Source organism: Glycine max, chromosome 12 (assembly GCF_000004515.6).
Source record: "Glycine max cultivar Williams 82 chromosome 12, Glycine_max_v4.0, whole genome shotgun sequence".
NCBI lineage: Eukaryota > Viridiplantae > Streptophyta > Magnoliopsida > Fabales > Fabaceae > Glycine > Glycine max.
Window position 1 is genome coordinate 5,949,062 of NC_038248.2, and position 25,918 is coordinate 5,974,979.

A 25,918-nucleotide genomic window follows, 5' to 3' on the forward strand; every position below is an offset into this window, starting at 1 on the left:
TACTTACTTCAAAAGAATAGAATAATAGGGTATAGCTAACGGCTAAAAAGATTAAGTACTGCTTTGTCATTTCTTGAATGAAAAGACGTGAGACAAAGAAATAACACTGAAAGTAGATAGAGTTTAGATAAATAAAGGATATATACAATAACGTTATAAGAGAAAAATATAAAATAATTATAATGAAATTCATCTTTATTGAAAAAGTATAAAATAATCATAATAAAGTTCATCATTATTTGCATTATATGTCTTTTTAATTTACAAGAAAACGTTGTCATGTTTCTCTGAAGGACTTTTTTGAACTCAGTTTCAACTATTAATTGTTAAAATTTATACGAAATAAGAAAATTCATCTTTTAATAAATTTTGATCAATAAATATGTTAGTAACTTAAACAGTTAACATTGAAAATGTGACAGAATACAGATCAGATTTTAATAACGGATCTATACACACACATATCATGTAACTTAGCTTGAAAGACATAAAGCTACATATGGTTAAGAAGTACGTAAAACCGTAAAGAAAAAATTCAACGCTGAGTTGTTTTCATCTAAAGTGTGGGGCCCCACTGACATGTTGCTTTGTCGTGTGTGGGGGCCACTCGTGAAGGAGAGCGTCAGAACGGAAATCAGCAATGAATAATAATAATAATATTATTATTATTATTATTATTATTATTATTATTATTATTATTATTATTATTATTATTATTATTATTATTATTATTATTATTATTCCTCGAGATAGTTATCAATTAGACAAGAAAAATCTTAATCAGCGGTGACTCTGAGATCGTTATTAGAAAGCATGTTATTCCAAAAATGCAATCAAATCATGCTATCATGCATCCTTAATCATGCCTAACACTTATATAACACACCCTCTTAACTTTTTTCAAAGAAAAGGGTCCCCTTTGTTGGGGATGGAGTGCCAAAGCACATTGCCACCTTGTTTAGGTACAACTATATACGAGAACAATGCCTCCTGATTTTTATTAATAAAAGTGCCTAACTCATAAATGTAACTCAATTGATAATAATATAAGCATTGAACTTATATATAAAAAAAAAAGACCTGAATTTTACGTAATATATTTTTGGAGATTAACAATGAAAAAGTAACTCAACTTTAGATCAAAAGGTGATCTTATAGTCAATCTAAACGATTGAACTTCTGAAAATATCTCAAATCTTACTAGAAAATCAAATGTGTTAATTATGATATATAATTTAATAAAAAAAAAGAAAATAGAATGCAGTACAGGAATGAAGTGCGTACCTCAAAATATTGGAATCCGTATGAAAGCTTTCGATCTGCTACGTGCAATTGGGAAAATGAAAATTTGAGTGAAAGTGATGTTGAGAGGAAATTAAACAAGAACTTAAGAAGCAGGGCTTAATGAAGTCACAAGAGAAACGAATGATGAGGCGCTGGAAGGTAGCTAGAGCTAGAAAGAAGCAAGTGCTAATGCTAACTTTCTCAAACACCTCCTCCTACTAACTTTTATCATACATGCAAAATTATGCTTACACACTGTTTTTTACTCTTTTTTATTATTATATCAAAATTCAAGGAAAACTACTTTCTGTCGGTCTAAATTAAACACTAAAACAACTAATTTTTTTAATTTAATGTATAAAAGAATTATTATGAAAATCAACATATTTATTATGTAGGACAGTTTGTCCGTATGACAAAATTAAAAAAAAAAAGAAAGAAAAACCTTGTGTATATAGTATTATTTATTCAAAAGTATATTAAAATATTCGTATTACAAATGTGTTCTTTTATTAAATTAATGATAAAGGTAGCATCACGTGACTCAAGGCTCTCATTTCGAGGTGTATTCTCCCATTTATAGACTATAGAACTATGGTCCATACTCCACATATAGTCTAAGTCCATACCGTCTCCAATCTATAGAGATTTGCAATGAAAGATCCGAAGATCAGCATATGGAGTTTTACTTTTCTGGCCACTATAAAGAAAAACAAAAGTAGGTCAAAACCCTATCTAACGTGAGAGAGAGAGTGGGAATATAATATAGGATTTAAATTTTAGAAGAAAAAAAAATAAGGTAGTGCTCGATTTTGAGAGTTTTTTTTTAAAAAATATATATAAAAAAATACGTTTGTTTAAGATTTAAAAAATATTTTCAAAAGATCCAACACTAAAAACAACATATTAATGTTTTTAGTATTTTCCAAAAATGTGAAAACAAATTAATACTATCAATCATAATAATTAGTTTTCAATTCCTTTAATTATTTAGCCGTGCAAATCTGTTATTTCCAATTCTGATTTGTTGAGAATTATTAGGAGATTGGTAGCTTGATTCACTACATATTAGGGTTGTTCACTTGTATATATATCACTGTAAACTAATATCAAATTCATCAATAAAAGTTACAAACTTATTCCTCTATATGGTATCAGCCTAAATGATCCACCCATTCCCTATTTCTTCAATTAAGGACGTCGTTCCCCACCCTTGCCTCCCATGGCCGACAACAACTCCTTCATTCCCAACCCCCATGAGCCATCCAAACCCCTTGCTTGCATCACTTTCACCAATGTCACCAAACTTCTTCCCAACAATTATCCTAATTGGAAACAACAAGTTGAAGCTCTCCTTGATGGCTATGATCTCCTCCAATATCCAGATGGATCTTTTCCTGCGCCGTCGGAAACAACCCCCAACACTGCATCACTTCCGGTAACAACTCAGAATCCTGCTTACCAAACCTGGCGTCGACAGGACCGCCTTATATATGGTGCTCTCCTCACCACTCTCTCTAATGAAGTGGCCTCCCTGGTGTCTCACACCAAGACCTCGCATGATCTCTGGATCCTTCTCAAAAACACCTATGCCAAAGCATCTCGCAAACCTTTTCTCGGCCGCTGTCAGTGGTGCAACATCAAAGGTCATGTTCTCTCTCAGTGCAAAACCTTCCAGCAGCAGCATCCTAGTGTCCCACCGCCACCTCGTAACTCTCCGGCTCACACTGGACAGGTTCAGGTCAATACTGCAACTGCCGGCCCATCGCAACATGATTTTCTGTTTGACAGTGGAGCGACACATCACGTAACCAATGATCTCGATAATCTGGCGCTTCATCATCCGTACACTGGTCCTGACTCACTGTTTATGGGTAATGGTTCAGGTTTAAACATCACTCATTCTGGAACACTTTTACTTAATGATTTATCCTTGTCTAATGCTCTGTGTGTTCCTTCCATGAAACAAAAAATAATCTATGTCTCTAAACTTACCCAACAAACCAACTCTGCTGTTGTTTTCCTGCCAAACTCTTTTTATGTGAAGGACTTGCAGACGGGTCACACAACCCATAAAGGCTCATGTGTGGATGGACTCTATCTCTGGCCCGCCACCTCATCCTCCGTCCACACGGTTCGAACAGAATCCTCTGCATCATGGCATCATAGGCTTAGGCACCCTTCATCTTCTATTTTCAAATTTGTTCATAAACATTTTTCCTTAGGCTCAAATAAATTTCCACAATCCGATTGTCACTCGTGTCAAATTAACAAAAGTCATAAACTTCCATTCCATGAATCCACTCTTCAATCTTGTTATCCATTAGAAATAATTTTCTCTGATGTCTGGACTTCTCCTATTTTATCAATTGATGGTCTTCGCTATTATTGCATGTTTGTTGATCATTTTACTCGTTATATTTGGCTATATCCAATGAAACGAAAATCTGATGTGCAAACTATATTTCCCAAATTTAAATCGCTAGTTGAAAATTTCTATCATCACAAAATAAAAATTATTTACACAGACAATGGTGGCGAATATATTGGTCTTCGCCCTTTTTTACTAAATCATGGTATAAGTCATCATACAACGACACCTCATACACCTGAACATAATGGAATTTCAGAACGCCGGAATCGTCACATTGCTGAAACCGGTCTCTCTCTTCTCCATCACTCGGGCTTGCCCCTCACCTATTGGCCTCACGCCATGACCACCGCCGCTTATCTCATAAATCGCCTCCCAACTCCAATTCTTGGGTACCAATCACCCTATTCTAAATTGCTCAACATTAGTCCGGATTATCATAAGTTAAAGTGTTTTGGATGTTTGTGTTTTCCCTGGACTAAACCATATGCTAACCATAAACATGCACCAAAGTCTGCTATGTGTGTTTTTGTAGGTTACTCGGCTGATCAACATGCATATTTGTGTCTCGATCCCACAACAGGAAGGATCTACACCTCTCGGCATGTGAAGTTCGTTGAATCTGAATTCCCGTTCAACTCCCTAGTAACTCACGCTAGTCCAAGTCCGGAGCAACAAACAGGCCCACTTCAACTCTCCATCTTACAACCCATGAACCCACCGGAAGATTCATCTCCTGCCCCTTCCTCCCCATCCATCACCAACTCCCCATATATGGCCCAGTCCTCCACCGAACCCACAAACCCCACTCAATCTCCTCCTCCAACCTCACAATCATCCCCGCAACTCTCTGCTCCACCACCCCAAACCATTGTCAACCCAAATGGAGGTGGGATCATCACTCGGTCTAAAAACAACATTATCAAACCCATCCAAAAGCTTAATCTCCATGTCCAAGCCTCCTCTCCCATTGAACCCAACACCATCACCCAGGCCCTTCGCGACCCTGATTGGCGCTCAGCCATGCAAGCCGAATTTGATGCCTTACACCACAACAACACTTGGGATCTTGTCAGTCGGTCCTCTGATCAAAATTTGGTTGGCTGTAAATGGGTATTTCGAATCAAACGAAATCCAGACGGATCAATTGATCGTTACAAGGCTCGGTTAGTCGCCAAAGGGTTTCACCAACGCTCTGGTTGGGACTATACAGAAACTTTTAGCCCCGTTGTTAAACCGGTGACCATTCGTATTGTCCTAACTCTTGCAGTTCGTCAAGGGTGGCCCATACGTCAGCTTAATGTCAACAATGCATTTCTTCAAGGGACATTTAAGGAGGAAGTCTTCATGATACAACCACCTGGTTTTGTCAACAAAAACTTTCCTGATCATGTTTGTCGCCTCAAAAAGGCACTTTATGGGCTGAAGCAAGCACCCCGCGCCTAGTATACGGAGCTTCGCGTATTCCTGCTCTCCCTTGGTTTTGTCAATTCCACTGCAGATGCATCTCTTTTCATCTACCAAAAACCAGAGGTTACACTTTACTTATTAGTATATGTTGATGATATAATTATCACTGGAAATTCATCTGCAGAGCTGTCCAAACTCATTGCCACACTTGCTGCTCGGTTTTCGTTAAAAGATCTTGGATGTCTCAGTTATTTCTTGGGTGTCGAAGTAATTCCTTCCGCTGCAGGAATGTTTCTTTCACAAAGGAAATATATCATTGATCTGCTACATAAATCAGGCATGAAAAATACAAAACCAGCATCCACTCCTTTGTCAGCGAGTGTTCAATTACTTAAGGATTCTGGTGATCTCCTACCCTCTCCAAAGGAGTACCGCACACTGGTTAGAAGCCTTCAATACTTGAGTCTTACACGTCCAGATATCGCCTTCAGCACTAACAAACTCGCACAGTTCATGCAAAATCCAAGAATGGCGCATTGGTCTGCACTCAAACGAATGCTCCGATATTTGGCAGGCTCTTGTGACAAAGGAGTCTTCATCTCAGCGACTACTCCTTTGACCTTTCATGCCTACTCGGATGCTGATTGGGCTGGTGACAAGGATGATTACGTTTCAACCACTGGTTACTTGTTGTATCTCGGTAACACTCCCATCTCCTGGAGCTCCCGCAAACAACGTTCTGTTGCTCGATCATCAACTGAAGCAGAATACAAAGCCTTGGCTGACACGACTAGTGAACTATTATGGGTTCTTTCCTTGTTCACAGAACTTGGTCACATGCCCACTGCCAATCCAGTCATATACTGTGACAATCTTGGTGCCACAAATCTCAGTGCTAATCCTGTCTTCCACTCTCGGATGAAACATATAGCCTTAGCCTACCACTTTGTCAGAGAACATGTTCAACATGGCAAGTTTCGAGTGTCTTTTGTGTCTACCGATGATCAACTTGCTGATATTCTAACAAAGCCTCTGCTTCGCCCTCGGTTCGAATCGCTACTGTCCAAGTTGCATCTCTCATCCAGATTATACAACTTGCGGGAGGATATCAATCATAATAATTAGTTTTCAATTCCTTTAATTATTTAGCCGTGCAAATCTGTTATTTCCAATTCTGATTTGTTGAGAATTATTAGGAGATTGGTAGCTTGATTCACTACATATTAGGGTTGTTCACTTGTATATATATCACTGTAAACTAATATCAAATTCATCAATAAAAGTTACAAACTTATTCCTCTATAAATACCTTAAAATACTTTCTTTTTATTACATGTTTTCTAAACCTTAAAAATTTAAAAATAAAAAATATTTTCAAAAAACAAAAATAAAAAATAGACACTCAAACCAAACATCACATATCCTATATATTTTTCTCATAATAGCAATATAATTTCAAGTAACAAAAATGAAAAAAATATATATATAATATATGATACTCAAATTCAATTTAATTCAGACTTGTACCCAAAAGAAACAAAAAAAAAAAAAAAAAAAAAAGCTTAGATTGAACATTAAAAATAAGCCACAATTAAACTCATAAGACTTGAATGGAAATATTAGAAAATGAAATCCCAGATTGTCTAGTAAGGTAGTAAGTGGGATGCAAATGATGATGAACTCTCTTTCATTTGATAATGTTTATTTATTTTATATAAAAATTTAGACTTTTGCTTTTTTAAAGAACATTATATGCTTTGAAAGATTAGATTCTAAAAGTGGCACCAACAGATTTTGAAATGTCAAATATAAGTGCAATCCAAACCATCCTCTAGTAAGTCTGCAAAAACAATCCACTAGTATGACGTGAATGATGGAAGAAGATGGAGGAAGAAAGTAGGGGAAAAATCCGTGGTAATCATTTAGGTATCTATTGTACATTGTCAATGTGACGTACTTCTCAAATTTCAGTACTGATCATGGAGTGTGACTGAACGTAAGAGTCATATTTTTTGCCAAAATATTGTTGAATTAGACTCCACAAGTGGGCTTCTTGAATTGAATCAACTTTATTATAAAATGAAAGTATGCAACGGACAATATCTTTTGCTAATATTTGAAATTCCATGTTGTACGATGCAAACAAAAAGAATCAACTGGAACGGAAATTCCACCTAGAAGAAACTAAAGTCAACATAAAAATTAAAAAGGAAAAGCATATGGAAGATCACCACTTATGAAAAGAATCAGAAGCAAATATATTATACCATATGTATATAATCAAGCGATGATGAAATTCACCCGCACAATTCAAGCGAAAACAATAGGTTATGTACATCACTCAGAATCACACTGAAATATTCAACCTGTTCCTTTTCGCCATTCATTCTCTGCACCAGCCCATTTACACTTTTTATATTTTTGGCAAAATCAGGAATTTTGTCCTCCTAAAATTCCTTCCTTTCCATTATACCCCACCTTGACAAAAACCAAAAACAAAAGGGTAAAATAAGATAAGAAACTTGAAGGTTTCCCCACAAGTATATGTATAGGCCAAGTAGAATTTTCCAAACTCATTTTTATTGTCTTCTCTGCCTCTCCGGAAATGATTTAGCAGGCCTGAGGACACGTTTATTTTGCGGCACCGGCGCTCCAAAAACCATAGTTTGGGAACGTGTCACCATGTCAACCATGGAAGGTGTTTGGTATGCTTGCACAAGGCTGGTGCTGTCTGTGGAATCGCCGCGTGCTGTTGCCCTTTGCCATGAATGTGAACTCAATCCTGACAGAACATAAGCTCTTCCAGACTGCTCATACACGCGTTGGTTTGCCATCCTCTCTTGCATCTCCTTTAACTCTGCAGAAAGAGCAACACATAACCGATCCCCGGCTTTAGCAGAAACAGTTTCAGACAATGCCGTGTGACAGCTATCCAGGACTGAAACTGCAGTAGACAAATCACCGCGTTCGGCTGCAACTCTAGCCTCCGCCATTGCCTCAGCTGCTCTCAGCCTGTTTCGCTGTCTATCTACCTCTATTGACACAACCAGTTCTCCTCCACCGACATCAGATCTCAGAATTCTTACTTCACTGTTTTCTTCCAAAGCCACCATTTCTTTTGTTATGGGATCTCGGTAAAGACCTTTCACGATCAACAACGATGTCTTATCACTTGACTTATCAACTGGAACATTAACTGTCACCAAAAAATCTCTTTCCTCTTCAGCATACAAATCTCCTACACTGATAGTAGCCAGTCTTGCATTCGCCATCAAGCTTGTTTGGTAACTTCCTGCTTTTACTGAACTAAGTTGCAATTGAGGGTGAACACACCTAACTTCTACTTGTAATTCTTGCACCACCACACTCAAGAGTCCCCCAATACACTGTGCAAATGCATCCTGAATGACATCCTCAGCTTCAATGAAAGAAAACGTACCCCCAGATATCTCAGAGATTGAATGCATCAATGTAGCATCATGGTCAGAGCCAAAGCCAAATGCATGCACTGGTATCTGCATGCCCGTACCGTTATTACGATGAATGGAGTTTGGAACAAGTGACTGATAATCTGTTCCAACATTAGGCCTGCTATTGACTGTATATGTATCCTGCCCATCAGAGAGTAAAATGATGCTGCTAACCGAGTTCTTCCACCGTCGGTCGGAAAAAACCTTGGCACCTTTCCTCAGGCCTTCAGCAATGTTTGTCCCACCATTTGAAACCAAGGAATTGACAGCCTGTAATGCCTGCTGCCGTCCAGTGTCAGTCATCTGCCGGAGAGGAAAGATGCGGCGTGCAGTGGAGGAGAAGGCAATGACAGACAGCCGGTCTGATGGACCAAGATTCTGAATGACAAAACCCATAGCTCGTTTTAGCAACGCTAGCTTAGTACCAGCCATGCTACCACTCACATCAAGAACTGTAACAAGGTCAACTGAGGCACGAGAGTTCTCAACCAGAGGTGATGATTCAGTACTGTTTGCATCATTATTTTGTTTTCTCCCTGAATGTGGAGCTTTGAGATGAATTAATACAGCAAAGGCATCATGAGAAGCAGATTTTGGAACAGCTGAAACCTCGGGATATGTTTTGATCTCCACAGTATTTATTACATCATGATCAGCCTCATTTTTTGGATGGGCAACTGAAGTTTGTTGATCCAGGGCTTCATCATCATCAAAAATAGCTGGCTCGGTAACATGATAAAGTGATGAAATCTGCCGAGTAGCATCACCTTGAGGAGAAGGAAGCCTCCGTAAGACAGTCGTCCAGCCTTCTTCTCGGGGAGAAACTTGGTTGAGTTGATCATGGGGCATATTTGAAGCAGGATTCTGAAAAGGAACTTCTTTCCATTTTGCTCTGCAGACAGGACAAATCTGGTTCCCATGTTTCACATTAGAAGTGATGCAATGGAAATGGAAAGAGTGAGAACATTCTGCAGTAAAAATGGCATGGCCCTGCCCTGGTTTCATTGTATAAAGGCATATTGCACAGGTCCCCTGCACACAATGTGGATAAAATGTCAGCAAAAGAAGGCCCAATTATAGATGTACTAGTAAGTGAGAAGGCTTTCAGGCCAATTGTAGATGCAGAAGCAAAAGTGTACAAGACAGTGAACTCAATGATGCAATTTTATCAAGAAATTTCCTTGTAGAGATTAAAAAAAATAAAAAAAGTCTCAACAAAACTCTACTCTCAAACAAAGAGGAAGAGAAAAAGATCCTTGTTGATGTCATCTAGGAAACTACTTTGGAATGCAAAATCTACTATGAAGACTTGATTGTCAAATTAAGCAAATAATCTACTATGAAGAACAAAATGTGTTCATGGCATAATGGAATTTCAGACAATGTCTATATATCATATAAAAAAATCCAAAATGCCTGCTCACTACAATTATCTATCATAACTTTAGCCAAGACCTGCTCAGTATTTTTACCTTGAGTTGAATATCAAAATCACAGACAAAAAATTACTTACCTTGAAAGAGAGAAAAGGATGCTTCCATTAAAATGACTCATTGAAGACCAAACAAAAATCTCAAGATTTTTTTATTTTAAAAATTAACAAACACTGCTCCTGCTAAAAATTGTTATTTCCAAGTGTTGGTAACTTTGAGTCTAGAACCCTATGATTAAATTGAGGAAATTATGGATTTGGCTTTTCCAATCAAACCACACCCAAGTTTGAGGCAAAATTAATCATTAAATTTCAAATTTATAGTAGCCAAGGATGCCTTTGAACACACCAATAAAAACATGTTTTGGAATCTTATAAGATGATTACAGTTTCTGAAATCAAAACATGGAAAAAGTTGCATCAGAGCATTTAAGAACATGTTTTGAAACCTTTCCATCCATCAAATGAATCATTATCAAGAATGAAAAGAATCAGAATCCTCCCCAAAAATATATTAATCATTTTTAACTGATTTTAAAATACTTTTCAATTTGAAATAAAATTAAACTAGAAATTAAACTCAAGTTGTGTGAGTATTATAAATCATCCGGTAACATATTTGATTCCTACAAATAAAATAAAATAACTAGAAATTAGACTATACTTAAAAGGTAACCCAGCCAGTAGTAACTAGTCCCAAGTTCAAATCCCACTGTCAATGACAGTACTCATAGATTGAAGGTTTTTAATTAAAATAAATTATCACTACTATTAATTAAAATTTTGAATAATGAAAAACGTGGCCAGTGATTAGCCAGTTAAGAAAAAGCACTAAATTAATTGAATAGGCAAATCTGAACAGTGCCTAAATAAAGCAATCATTGATAAATGTAACATTTGCAAAGGTCACTATTACACTATAGTGTATTACACTGCGCTCCCTCTGTCCCGATGCAGGTCCACTAATTAGACCATTTGCATAAAAAGATGAAATAGAATGCAACCCATCTTTTTACCACAGAGGCCTAGATTCTCAGCCAAATCCACAACTTAATACTACAAAGATAAAAACTAGGTCAACGTTCTCTGGTCAAAGACTTTGGGGGCACCAAGGAAAAAAAAATATTAACAACAATCAGCAACCGACTTTTAAAAAAGCCACTAAGACAAACTCCCAACTTAAAAAATTACAAATGTCATCGAAAGAAGAAGAGAAATCAAAGATGATTTTATTTATTCATTGGTCTACGATCTTTATCTTTATTAATTTGAATCACATATTATATTTTATATATATAACAAATATGTTGACTTTACCGTAATTATCTTAAAAATTATATTTCATATTAGTTGATAATAGTATAATTTTTTTATAAGGACAATTTAGAGAAATTAAACTCTTTATTATTATTTTAATTTTATTTTCCTTTAGTAGATTGATTATCCTGCAACTTTTTATTTTGTTTGCATACCCAATCAACGGTTATAGGGTCTCATGTGGGGATAGAAAAGGAAGGAAAAGGAGAGAGAAAAATCAAAAGAAATGTGTCCACTGAATTGAACAGTCCACACAGTAAAATTGAGTAATGGACGAAACAAGAAGAAGAGTGTAAAATGGAAACAATTTGTAATGAGCCAAGCAACTGGTCCATAAAAGGGTACGGCACAGTATTATTCCACTTTATGCCATTCCCTACCTATAATGGAGTTGAAAATAACACAACCAAGAATATAACGTTTCCCCAATAGTCACAATGAGTCACACTCCACCATACCCCAATTAAGAATGCTAAAGTATGATTAAAGCTGAAGTTGTTGCCCATCGAGTCATCTTAATCTTAATTGATAACAATCATAATTTTAACCAAAGGTCTCCGTAATAAATAATAAAAAAAAAAAATCTTCTTACAGTCCCAAGAGAACAAAATTAAAATAAAAAAAATGTAATGAATGTGGTTCAACACAAACAGTGGAAACCAGAATCTACCGTGAAGATTCAGTGGTGAAGGTGAAGAAAAAAGGAAACTTTTTATATGCAAAGGTTCAAAGGGTAATAATAATGATAACCTTAGGGGATTTGGTTCCCGATTTGGGTAACCAGAGGCCGGAAGACGATGGTGTGGGAGTGGAGGGACGGTAGCCGGAGGTGTCACCGGCCGGCGAAACGACGGTGGGTGAGATGCCGCCGGAAAACCTTGCTGCGGCGGCGGAGGAATCATCAAAGGCTCTGGGAATGTGAACACAGGAATCCAAACCAAGAGCCAGCTTCAATTTCCTCCATTTGCTTCCCATTATTTTCTTTCTTTCTTTTTTCTTTTTTCAGCCAAAAGGGTTGGCAGATAGATCTTCTAGAAGTGACCCAAGTGGGTGTGGAGGTTGGAGATGAATGAGTGTGTGTGAAAGATTTGAACTTTGAAGTGCTCAAGAGAAAACATGCTACAAATGGACATGGGTGAGAAGAAGGGAATAGGCTTTAGTTGAGGAGAGGAACCAAAGCAAGTTGGAAGAAAGAGAAAACGGTGGCTGTAATCAATGAGAGAGAAAGAGAGAGAGATGGAAAGAGAAAGATAGTTTGGCTTTTTTTAACTAATGGAGTGAAGGTATGAGATGATGAGTGGTCACAGGTTAGAGGCAAGTAGTAGCAGCTTTCTTAGCTGAGATGGAATTCAATATTATTGTACCAAGTACCAACTCAAGAATTGAATATCCATAATTGAAATCAAGTAGGGTTAACCACACTGTATTTTCTCTAGGTTGTGTTTGTTTTACACAAACTGTATTTTGTGATAAGTTTGTAAAAGAAAATTTTGGCATTCAAATCAACCCTTTCAATACACATTGAATCTAATTTTTCTAAGTAAATATATTGGTGGTTAATGCAAAACACAGTCCTAAATTCACGTCTTGAGGTATGTTGGACGTAATTTTTGTAAGAGAAAATTTTGACATTCAGCACTAAAACACAGTCTTAGATGCATGGGTAACAACAAAAGAAATAAAATGGAAAAAAACAATAAAAGATGAAAGAGAAAATAATAAATGTAACTTGATAAGAAATAAAAAGAAAATAATAATAAATAAATAAATAAATAAAAGTTTTTGTTGAGTATTTTCTATGGAAGACTAGTAATCGTGTTTGATTTACAGCCAAAATCAATCTTATTTTAATTTTCATATTGATATAAAACTTATAATCAGTATTTATATGTTTATTAGATGTAATGATTAAAAAATGTGATTGTTTATGCTATTTTTAGTTGAAGGCTAAAGATTAATTCATCCGTATATAAAAATTTTATTTAAAAGATTCACATCTTCTAAAAACATATTCTTGCACATTGATTAATTTAATGATTAAATCTTAATCACATGATTAAAAAATAAGATTATCGGTCAATCATATTATAACCTGATATTTAATTATAAAATTTTAACTGGCTTAAATCTAACTTTAGCTTTCAAATCATACATTCAAATACACATTGAATGTAATTTTTCTAAGTAAATTTTTTTGGCAATTAATGCGAAAACACAACCTTAAAATATATGAGCAAAAACAAAACACATCTTAAAATATATGTTGAATGTAATTTTTTAAGGGAAAACTTTAGCGTTTAAATTACGCATTCCAAAATACGTTGAATGTAATTTTTGTAATAAAAAAACTATAGCAATTAAATTACGCATTCCAAAAAAGATTAAACGTATTTCTTGTAAGAGAAAACTTTGTCATTCAACACAAAACCATGGATAAAAACAAAAAGAAATAAAGCAAACAAAATAATAAAGGATGAAAGAAAAAATAATAAATGTAACATGATAAGAAACCGAACAAAATAGTGAATGTTAAGTATTTTCTTTGGAAGACTTGTAGTTGTGTTTGTTTTATAACCAAAGTTAAATAATGTTATTTTAGTTTACATATTAATATAAAATTTATAATCAATATTTATATCTTAATTATATTTAATGATTAAAAATGTGATTATTTATTGTATTTTTAGCTAAAGTTTAAAGAATAATTTATTGATATACAAAAGTATATTTAAAAGATTCACATCTCCTAAAAGACATTCTTTCACAAAAATTGGCCTAATGATCTAAACTTTTAATCACAAGATTAATACTTTTAACACAAAATTAAGAAACATAATCATCAATGAACCATACTATATCATAATGATATTTAACTATAAAATTAATTATATACAAATTAATTGGCTTTAATCTAACTTCGGCATTCAAATTTAAATATAAAAAGTAACATGATGATATATGCGTAAATAAGAATTTCTCGTGTCTTTTTTATTTATTTTTGGCCTATAGAAGTTCACTTGTCTTAATTATAAAAGTATTTCACTACAACGAAAGTCAAATGTGTCCTTTGCTTTTATGCTTTTCTATCGTTATCAACGACAATACATCATTGATCAATTTTATGTACCACCATTTTATTTTATTTTCATTTTCCACACACAAGCAATCATGTTTGAAATATAGTTAAATATTATATTATATATAAACTTTTTTTCGGCAAAAATTTAAATTATGAGAGACTAACTATTTTTATTAGATTCAACCTCTGTTGATACGTATCACCATATTTTAATTGGTAATTATGGAGGCCCCTTAAATATTTGGAAAAAAAAATTTCATACATAGAATTTGATTTAATTTGAATAAGATTCCCTTTCTTTCTTTGTTGAAATTTATTATAATATATATAAGTTGTGGTTTAAGTAATAATCAAAATAGAGTTATTTTGTAAATGTATTTTTACATTATTTTTTCAGAAGATTGAAGAGTTATTGAGTTTATTCAGAATGCAAAAACTTAATAGTAAAATCTTTTATGTGTGACCTTATCAAAGAGATATGTATTTATTGAGTATCATTGAGCCTAGGTATAATCAAGTTTAGTATTTGAGGAGTCCAGTTTTAGTTTTCTAAACTTGATTTATTATTTTTGGATTATTTAGTTTTAGAAAACATTACTTGAATTAAAATGAGTTTAAAGTGAAACGTTAATATTTAAATGTTATTTGTTAAATATAAATTTGTAAGGAAATTTGATATGAAATTCTCAATTTAAAACAAAAGCCTTTTATCTTTAAAAAAACTTGCTTTGAAAAAAGATTACAAAACATATGCTAGCTAGAAATTTCATCATCAAAGCCATTTTACGTTTTCAATTTTATTTCCCCCTTTCCATAACATGATAACTTAATTTTTCATTTTCTTCACAAATGCCAGACATGAATGAATGACCCACCCACCCCATCGATATTTTCAGGCCCCATTGTTACATGAACTGTCCTTTTTCAATAACATAAGAACGAAGAAAAGTACGTGCGTGTTCTCGTTGAATTGGATGCCTTGCAGTACATGGAGAGAAAGTTAGGTTTCACCTTAAAAAGAAACAGAAATTACAACAATAAAATCGCCATATTTTATTTTAAATTTATGAAATTCATAAACAATTAATCAGCAAGTCGGTTATAAGAGTTTTATTGTATTTTTTTTTTATCTTATAGACCAAGTACATAAGTTATAAGGCCAACAATAACAGTTTTTACTATATATAAAAAATTAAGTTCATTGCATCGATAATGAAAAAAAAAAATCGTTTATGTGCATTAAGAAATTATTCACTTTATTTTTTTACTCTTTTACCTATGCACTTGGTATATGACATAGAAAAGTTGCAAAAAAAAAAAAAACAAAGAAATCAAACTATTAGGCTTTTCTATTTTGAGATTGGTTTTGGATCCAATGAGCATTACAAATATTGCTATTTTTTTCACAAGAAGTTTGTTTGGATTTTTTTTTTATCAATCAGAAATATTGTTGGGAGAAATTAACTCCAAATAAGGTGGTTTAAAACACTCAATTTTCATAATTGCTAATAAGTCTCGCGTGCATCATATGGTTATTTTAAAATATAAGTATAATTTAAAAATAAAATAAAAATAGTGAAAAAAAAAAGTAATTCCTTCAGAATGAGTAAATATCTCTATATATTTTTGTACATATATATTTTAATGGAATTGCATTTAAAGAGGAAAATGATAGTGCTGACCACCTTGCAAGAAAATCTCGTGGGAAGCACCAAACTCAACAAAATAATTTGCAGTGATTCCTTAATGCCATATGCTAAATTATGTCTTGGGAACAATTGAGTATATCATCAAAAAGTGTCGTCATTATGTTGGGGAAAAAAGTGCTATATCTCTTGATGATAAATATAATTATTAACAGATTGAAGCAGTGAAGGTGTGTTTTCAAGATTCACGAACAAGACTCGTGTAATCTTGGTCCACGCTACGAGCAACCCTTATGCTTATAAAAACCGATAATTCATTGTCCCGTGATATATAATGGAAAATATTTATTAAATCACATTTATATTAAGATAAAATAACTTAAGAAACCACAAACAAACAAAAAACTTCCATATGACTCAGATGAAAAAATGGCAAACGAGGATTAATTCATTTGGTCAGCCTTCTGCTAACAGGATTTGGATTACATTTTAAGGCAATTTATTAGGAAGTTAAGAGTGAGTCTTTCCCGATTCTATATGTTGGAATAAAAACATGTAAGTTTTTTTATTTCTTACACGTCTCATGTGGGTATGGTAATTAAATTTGAATGTCTAATTGTCCTGATTTTGATGAAAAAACCTACTCTAATTGGATTTTGATAATTTGGATTTGAATATCTTTCCATTTATATAAACAAGTCAAGGTCAAGTTTATAGATGTAAGTTGTAACTACGTACTTTGATAAAATCTTTAGTTATCTAAAGACAAAGATATTTTTTTTCACAATAGTATACATTATTTATTAAGTAATATAGAGGTTGGAAAATTATTACAACTACATTTTGAAAAGAAAACATTTCATACTTTTTTTTTTCTGTTTTCACCCATGATCAAACTCTACATTTAATTTCTAATACGTTGCACTATTTTATAGTTTTCTTGTTCGTAGATAAAGTTAATTCAAAATTCTCTTTTATTTTAAAGTCTAGCTTATATCTAGACTTTTCGTATTCAATTGAAGTACTTCCAAAAATATAATCCCCACACTTCATGTAATCCCACAAGTCTTTTATTCATTCTCAATTATTATTCGATTATGTCATCCAAATAGAAAATTTTACATTGTGTTTTCCTTCAAAGACTACTTTTAATGTATTAAGTACAATTCTATGCCATTTATGTTTATGTGTTTTTCTTTTATTGATATTCCCTTAAAAAATTATTGATGTTTTAGTTTCTTGTTTTTGTTCCAATTATTGATGTTTTATAAATTTCAAGTCTTATTAACTATTTTTTCCACATGTACCTCTATTTAATATCATCTATATAATTATAATTTATTTCACAACTACTCCAATTATAGATATTAAATGAAAATATTTTAAACTAAATATGTAGTTTTTGAATACTTTCTATTAATATTTATGATGAAAGTAATTGTGAAATAAATCACTATATCCTCATCATGTTAAATAGGGATATATGTGGAAAAAAATTAATGATTCTAGAAAAAAAAACTAAAACATTAATAGTTTTGGTCTAGAAGGAGTGTAATATATAATCATGTTTAAAGGTGAATAACACCTTTTTCATAATAATTAAATGTATAATTGTTAATAATTTTTTATAGTAATTGTCCTATGCTAGATCATGTCTAAGAGTATAAGGAGATCTAGTCCAAGAACATTCAAGTATAAAGTATAATTTGTCTCTCTTGATCAAGCATTATGATTTATATAGGGACATATTGTAATTGACCAATCTAATATTCTGGGAAGGGTCTATCATATTTGATCTATTTGTTGCTCTGAGATTCCTCAGCATGTAATTTAGGTGATTAAGGATTGGTGACATGCGTAGTAGGCGCCTAATTGGCAGCATAGAGACATCAATCAATACCTGAGAGACATGTCAAGAATGAAAATTGACCTAGAAGACCGAAGGAGTATACAACTTCACAGTCTAGAGTGCATAAGCACAAAGAAACTAAGTTTGAAACATGATTGGCCTTCATTCGATCGAGGAGGCCAAAAGAATACACAATCTCGTAGTCTTGAGTGTGTAAGCACAAAGAGATTAAGTTTGAAACGTAATCGACCTTCGTACAATCGAGAAGAACGAAGAAATATAATAATTGATTATAAATATATTATTCTTAAAAATGTTTAATCATAATAAACATATTTTATAAACTTTTTCAAAAAATTTATTCTTATATAAAAGATACTCAATTAAAAAAGGAAAAATTTTATATACCAACCATCATCTAAGTATTATATTTTTTTCACCATATTATAGATTTATAGGTGCAACACATTCATCAATTTTATCAATAATTATTTTTTAAAAAAAAATATCAATGTATACCTTTTTTTCAAAATCAATTTTAATGAGATCTTATTTTTCAACCATATTTATTTATTTATAAGAGTCAAATGTAATATTATTTAAGTTTAACTCCACTTAAATCAACGTAGCATTAGTAACTAAATATTATATCTGATATAGTATAATTTAGATAAACCTACAATTTTTTTAATGTAATACACAATTATTAATGTATAGTGAGATATTTCTGTAATTTGGAAATCAATGAGTGATTTCAGAAGTTCTATCTTTCAGCAGTGTAGCCGTGTAGGATCTGAGAGAGACCAAGACCAACTACTACAAGGGGCCGGCCAATCGTTTTCTCCATCCAAGCTTTTAAAATTCAACGTGCTTCAGTTGACTACTGCTTCATATTATCATTATCCATTTTCATTATTACTATGCAACTACTATTTTATTTTGAAGACTGCATTGTCATTATCCTCGGGCAACAATTAATGACTAATGAAATTTCATTAGGAAAAAGCTTCACAGTTCTGTTTTTTAACCCGTCTAATCCGTGATCAAGCCTTGTTTAACACCTCTAGCTACTGGGTAGAACTTCTCTACAGTATTGGATTTTTCTGGTAAGAGAAATTAAGAAAAATACAATGATCTTGTGCCATCAACATCAGCATATGGTTCTCACAAGTCTATTGTGTCTTTTTTTCTCCAACTAACGGAAGAGAACTCGAATATCCCGCTATGACTACGATACTTTGAAAAAAAAAATATTAAAGCGTTGAGTCAATACTATTAACACCCTCTATAATCTATATTCATATAGACATGCAATACTTAATTAATTAATTATTATAGTATATATAAGCTGTGGTTTACGTAATAATCAAAATATTCCTTTATCACGAGAGAAAGATATTCAAAACAAAGTAACTTCAATTACGATCGATGCTATTACTTTAGACATGCAAGTCTTCTCCAATTAGAAGGAAGCGTCTTGGACTCAACCACCTACCTAGCTTTAAGAAAGGGAATCCGAAACAAAACATAAGAAGTTCAACGAATCACGCAAGTAGCTGCCATACATTTGATTTATTTCTAAATAACCTTTAAATACGAGTATCGCCAAAACAACAAGTCGGCATTAGTTACATATATATAGTAAAGCCAACCATCGAAGTGTTTTCTCGTGTAGATGGCTTTTGGTAAGATGAAAAGGGAAAGCACTTTTAATGTTACAAAAGGAAACAAAGTTTCCAAATATTAGTTTAAGTACAAGATTATGTTAAGATCATTATTTAAAAAAAAAACACAATTTGTTCTATTTATTATAAATGGCCTATGTATGAGTGTGTGCTAATATGGTTTAAGATTTCATTACTCCCTCGCCTAGTCTTCTATCAAAGCCCGTGACCAGAAAATCAGGCATATATACGTACGTGCACCAACCAATAGATGGCTTAAAAACCAGCCTCAGATTTCGCTCAGAGTATGTCTTAAAACTAGTACCTGAAATAGTATATAGTTATATAGACTTTGACTTAGGTTCGGTGAAATTGTAGTATATGGCAACATGCACGTTCTATATTTTCTTAAAACTTTTAATTATTAAAAAAATTGTCATTATTTTCTTATAGCTGCATTCTTTTTTAAGTTGTCACAGTAGTCGGTTGGAATTCGTGTGTGATCCAGCTACACATTGTTTTTTAAAATTATAAATATGATTACAAATTAAATTTGTTCTCTAGTTCCAAGTTTCTAAATTGTAAAAACTCGACTATAAATTTTTAAAATAAAAAAACTACTCAAAACCCAGAAAAAAAAAGAGAGAGTAAAGGAACCGAAATTCTAAATGCAATTTGTTTTAGGCGAGGTTTTAGGAAATGCATTTTATTTTTATTTAATTTTGTGTTGAATATGTACACCTACTACTTAGCACGCTCATAATTTAGATTCATGAGGAGAAACATTGAATCATTTGCTTCAATGGTGATATTTGTTGTTGAAGTATTTAGTCAACTAACTTGTCGGCGAGGGAAAGGCAGAGAGTTATGCGTATCCCATCTAGACTCCACTGGGAAGGCTTGAGAAAGAATATACCGTGTTTGGTCAAAATGGATAAAGTTATGTTGGGGAACACAGATGAGTGGTTTTTTTAGCATAATTGCCACTCATGGTCCTCTGGATCATATACTCAATGCTCAATAGTCAAGAGACTCAGTGATCACAAATCAGTTCTCCATTTGGCTGGCCAACTCCATCCATATGTATCTATGCAATATTCATGCCTTCGGCTAGGGTTAGCCCACTTCAATTTGATAATGATATCTATATGGACCCAAACCAAACAGAGTTATAAAATCCCAATGGATCAAATTGCAAGCTTCCTATTAGAATCATCCCCGTGTTAAAGATTTTAAATCCACTAATAATATAACCTAATAAATAATATTAGAATTAATTTTAATCATTATTGTTGAACTTATCTATATGTTATTGGATTATTCACAAATGTTCTATCTTACAAATTTTAGGATTGGGATGTTCATTTCTCAATATGAGAAAAATATGTTAAAAATGATAATGACCAAATAAATATAAAACTGTATCGGGAGAAATTATTAAGTAATTTGGTAATGATATCATCATGATTTCAATTAATTTTCATGTGACCACATAACTAATTGTTCTTAATTTTTTTTTTAAAATTAAAAAGCTTTAACGTGTCGTACAAACATTGATCAATACTATAAAATATAATTATTCAAAAATATCTAATAATTTTATCGTGTGTTTGTGCACACTAATTATTGTAAACAAGAAATTGATCCAGGTGCACCAATTCCTTGTGAAAAGTGACTCGTAATGAATATATAGGAACCAGACAGGATTTAAAATCAACCAGCTAGAGATACACCCGCTAGTCATGTATGTCTCTTAAATCTTCCTCTTTGTGCCCATTATCCTCAAAAATGAATGTTGTTACATCAGCTCATTGTTTTGATATATAACCGTTCTCCTAAATTATAATTAAACTAACCAATAAGAGAACACACAATAAGATGGATATTTGTTCTCTAGTTCTTGCTTTATATGAAATTAGTTCAGGCTATTGCAGGGCTCAAGCAAATAGTTGTGACGGTTACGTTTCACGTCACATTCAGAAGAACCAAATTAAATGTTTAATTAATCATTAACTAGAAAGCGGGTATACGCTTATGAGAAATGGTACCAACAAATCCTGTAGAACATTTTTTTTAATAATATTTAGATAAGATTAATATGCGATCACTCATTATATTAGTAAAATATGTGAATCTCACTTTTTATTTAACAAGGTTTATTAATTGTTTAGTACACTTCATAATGTAATAAAGTATTAAACGGCATATATTAAAAAAAAGTGTGTTGTGAGTTTTTTTTTAACGTAATTAGTAACTTTAGTCATGATATAATATTTATTTTAAAATAATTAAAATTCATAATAATGAAGTTTTTATATTTAAAATCTGTAGTCTATTCCACTAGGATGAGCCTAATGATAAAGGTTGTAGTAAATACATAAGAACTTATGCTTGGTTTGGTAGAAATGAAAGAAGTACAATTGATGGAAATTAAAAAAAAAAAAAGTAAAAATATCCATAAATAAGGTAAAATTTAATGTTTAGTTGAAGAGAAGTGAAAAAGAGACATAAAGACATAAGTAAAAATAAATAAGAAATAATATAATGAGTTATATTATTTTTATAATTATTTCTTTTCTAATTTTTTTCTACCAAATTACTCAACTAATTTTTGTCGCTCCCCCTCTTTTCAATTCACCCTCCACTAAGTAGATAGTTAAGTTTGACCCTCGTTGTTTCTGCTGCATATAAAGAAAAAAGAAACTAATTTTAAGATTTTTTTGTCAATATATGTCATTTAATCATTTAATAGCAACTGCAAAGATGATTTAGTGCATATGTTTGGGTCTCCGTACTTGGCTACCCCAAATCTAGGGTTTGCAAAAAGAATCCTTTGATACTTTTGGACTTGTTAGGAAAGTTAATATTTTATGATTCTTGTTATTATGAGAGTTAACTGTATTCCATGATTCTTGTTTTAAATATGGTAATAGTTAGTTATATTAGAATGGTTGGCTTGATTGTAGGAATAGATTGTTGAGTTATAGGAGCAGAATCGTCTAATTAGATATATGTATTTGTACATATATTGCCTCTATAATTCTGAATGAAAAACACAACTAAATTATTTTCATCTTCTCTTTCCATTTTTACATGATATCAGAGCAGTAACGATCTGCTCCCTCTCTTTCCCTTTTTTCTACCTTTCAAACATTTTTTTTGTTTCTAAACCATTATGGCTAACAATGGAAACAAATATGATTCCAATAGCTCTTACTCTCTTCATCATTCTGATCATCCTGGAATGGTCCCATCAGCACATGTTCAGCCTCTTGTGAATAGATTGACTGAATTACAATTACAACAAATTTTGTCTATTATGCAGGGCAATGGAGCTTCTTAATCAGTTGCTCCCAAGACAAATAATGTCAATTTTTCTTCAGGTTTGTCCGCACCCAAGTTGATAATTGATAGTGGTACAACAAATCACATAACTTCTTCTCCATCTCTACTTGTCAACAGTAAAGAAAACACTTCTTTACCACCAGTTGTTATGCCAAATGGAGATCAATATCCAATTATTTCTATTGAAAATTTGTCTTTGAGTCCTATTATTTGTTTGAAGAATGTACTTAGGGTACCATCTTGTAAGGTGGATTTGATGTCTGTGAGTCAAGTCACAAGAGAATTAAATTGTTTAGTAACATTTTTCCCTCAATTATGTATTTTGCAGGATTTGATGGCAGGGATGACGATTGGTTTGGGTGAACAACGAGATGGACTCTATTACTTGGTTTCAATGAATAAGACACACAAAGTAAATACCATCAAAGCTGCCTCCACTTCAAACACCTCAAGTATATTGTGGCATAGACGTCTAGGACACTTATCCTCTTCTCGATTAGACTTTACGGCCAAAAACCTCCTTTATTCCTCGTCTAGGCTTTCTTTTTCCACAAGTTTAATTTCCTCTGATAAACCTTTTGAAGTAATACATTGTGATTTTGGGGGCCTTTCAAAGTTCCTTCCCTTTCTGGTGTAAAATATTTTTTTACTATTGTGGATGACTTTTCTTGTTTTACTTGGATTTTTCTAATGCATCATAAAAGTGAGACAAAAAAATTTCTAACCAATTTTTTCTCATGTGAAAACTCAATTCAATACTACAATAGCAAATATTCGAGTTGACAATGAAGGAGAGTTTTTCTCTATGTGAGATTTTTTTTTCCTAACAAGACACTAATTATCAACATTCTTGCATTTACACACCTCAACAAAATGGGGTGGTTGAGCGCAAACATAGACATATCCTTGAATCAGCCTGAGCTCTTCGTTTTCTTGCATTCACATACCACGAATAACCTTCACAAAAAATTATGATAAAAATTAGTATTTACATTAAGGGTAAATTTTTAGAAAAAGGGTTTTATTAATTATGTTATAAAACTCGCGAGTTCCTTAGGTAAAGAAATAAACTCCTTTTTTTTTATAGATTCAAATTAGTTTTGTTTCTTGGGTATGGTTTAACCCTCCAAAGTGTTTTGTTGTTTTCTTATCTGTGGAATTTTGGGATGTGAACTTAGGTGTTATTGGGATTGAGCTGAGCTACCAAGAATAGTTGAAATGTCAATTCCATCAACTTTGATTTCGCTCTTCTTTTCATTTAAAATAAAAAATTATTATAAACTCTACTAAAACAAAATAAATTATATTATCACCAACTTATATTTTACTATTACGACACGTATTAAATTGTGCAATTAAGACCAGAGCCTCATAAACTATGACTAGAAGGCAAGCACGATAAAAGATAAACAAAAAATTGTGTCGAGAGGAAATAATAATTGTTGGTCCGTGTATAAGCTTAAGTTGATAATCTTTTATATAGTTTCTATAAGTTTGTCTCATAGACAAAAAAATATTAACTATTCTCTAATTCTTAAATTAATAATAATTAAATTGATATAAATCTAATTGTAAATGTAGTCACTTATAAAACCTTTAATATAAAAATTACAAATTATAAAAGAAAAACATTAAAAGGAAAGTAAATATACTCAACTATTTAGTTATAAAAAAGAAAGGAATACAAATATCTCTACATGGAGATTATTAAAAAGAAAGAGAACATTTTTCTAAAATGAGAAAAAAAAATATCACCACCTTCACCTTGAAAACTATAAGAGTGTTTGGTAAATTTTTTGGTACTGAATCATTATTCTTGAGAATAATGAATTTTATGAATCATAATTCTTGAAAATGATTAAATTTGTTTGATTGATTATAAGTATTATCATATAAGTTTTCTTGGAATATAAAAGTATATATTTTCCATAATCTTTAATTATTTACCTCATTAAATAATTTAATTAGAGTAGCATAATATATTTACTCCTTTGTTTTTTTTTATATAAAAAAGCATGATATATTACTTAAACTTATCTTTTAATTCAGGAAACTTAGATTCCAACCTCACGTCATGAGGATATTTTCATGGAAAACTTGGCCAAAAAGATTTCCAAAAAAAAATAGTTCTTACGAACTTTATTTTTAAAAAATCAAACCAAACATAAAAAACTAACATCCTAAACTTTAGATTCTCGAGAAACTAAGATTTTTTTCTTGTATCAAATGCTCCTTAAGAGAAAAATAAAATATTTTATAAAAAACAGTAAATTTACAATGAAATCTCCCAAGTAAAAATACATATTCTAATATCTATATATCATATATTATATAAATTTTAATTTTTTTTTAAAAAAAGTAAGCGGGCCAAGGCCCCTCAATTCCTACTTCAAAAAATAATAAATGTCAAAGATTGGGTTTGGCGGCCTTGAAAATGAAGAGTGCATACTGAACAACCCAAACAAGATGAGGCGATGATAAATTTTGACCAGCCAGCTGTTATTGTTTTTGACTTTTTGTTATTATTTTTACTAATAAATTAATAATATATAATAATTAAATATTAGTACATATAATGTAATAAATATAAATTAGTATATATGAATATTCTTGTACAGAAATATAAGTATATTAGAAGAAAATCAATTGTAAATATACGATGAAAAAGTAATTAAAACATGGTGATCATTTTATAATTAAGATATATAGTAGTAAAAAAAGGTATTATAAATCATTATTTTTAGTTTTATAATATTTTATTATTTATTTACTTGTAGTAAAGCCAAAAAATTATATTTTTATTTATTATTAATTTATATTTAAAAGTGTTTAAGTTATAATTAACAAATACAATATTAAAAAGTATAAGCTATTATTTTTTATTTTATAACATTATATTTTTTATTTAGTAGTAATGAAACCAAAAAGAAAATACTTTTATTTGTTACTAATGTATAATTATTAGTATTTACTAATTTATATTAATTAATATTTATTATTATTGTATATTTATTAAGTTATCAACATTTAGTATTATTAGTATATATTAAT

General features: G+C 31.9%; 1 protein-coding gene across 1 annotated transcript; it reads right to left on the reverse strand.

Moving 5' to 3' along the window:
- Window positions 1-7,299: 7,299 nt before the first annotated feature.
- LOC100818406 (E3 ubiquitin-protein ligase WAV3) lies at window positions 7,300-12,710 on the reverse strand. The gene is made up of 2 exons (XM_003539725.3): window positions 12,035-12,710; window positions 7,300-9,567 (listed from the first exon to the last, which is right to left on the reverse strand). Exons 1-2 carry the CDS (start codon window positions 12,257-12,259, stop codon window positions 7,645-7,647), a joined length of 2,148 nt encoding a protein of 715 aa, XP_003539773.1. The 5' UTR covers window positions 12,260-12,710; the 3' UTR covers window positions 7,300-7,644.
- Between the last annotated feature and the right edge of the window lie 13,208 nt (window positions 12,711-25,918).

Coding starts and splice junctions, on each gene's coding strand:
- LOC100818406 (XM_003539725.3), bottom strand. CDS start 12,259: ATGGGAAGCAAATGGAGGAAATTGAAGCTGGCTCTTGGTTTGGATTCC. Junction 9,568..12,034: donor CGGGAACCAAATCCCCTAAG/GTTATCATTATT, acceptor CATTGTGTGCAG/GGGACCTGTGCAATATGCCT.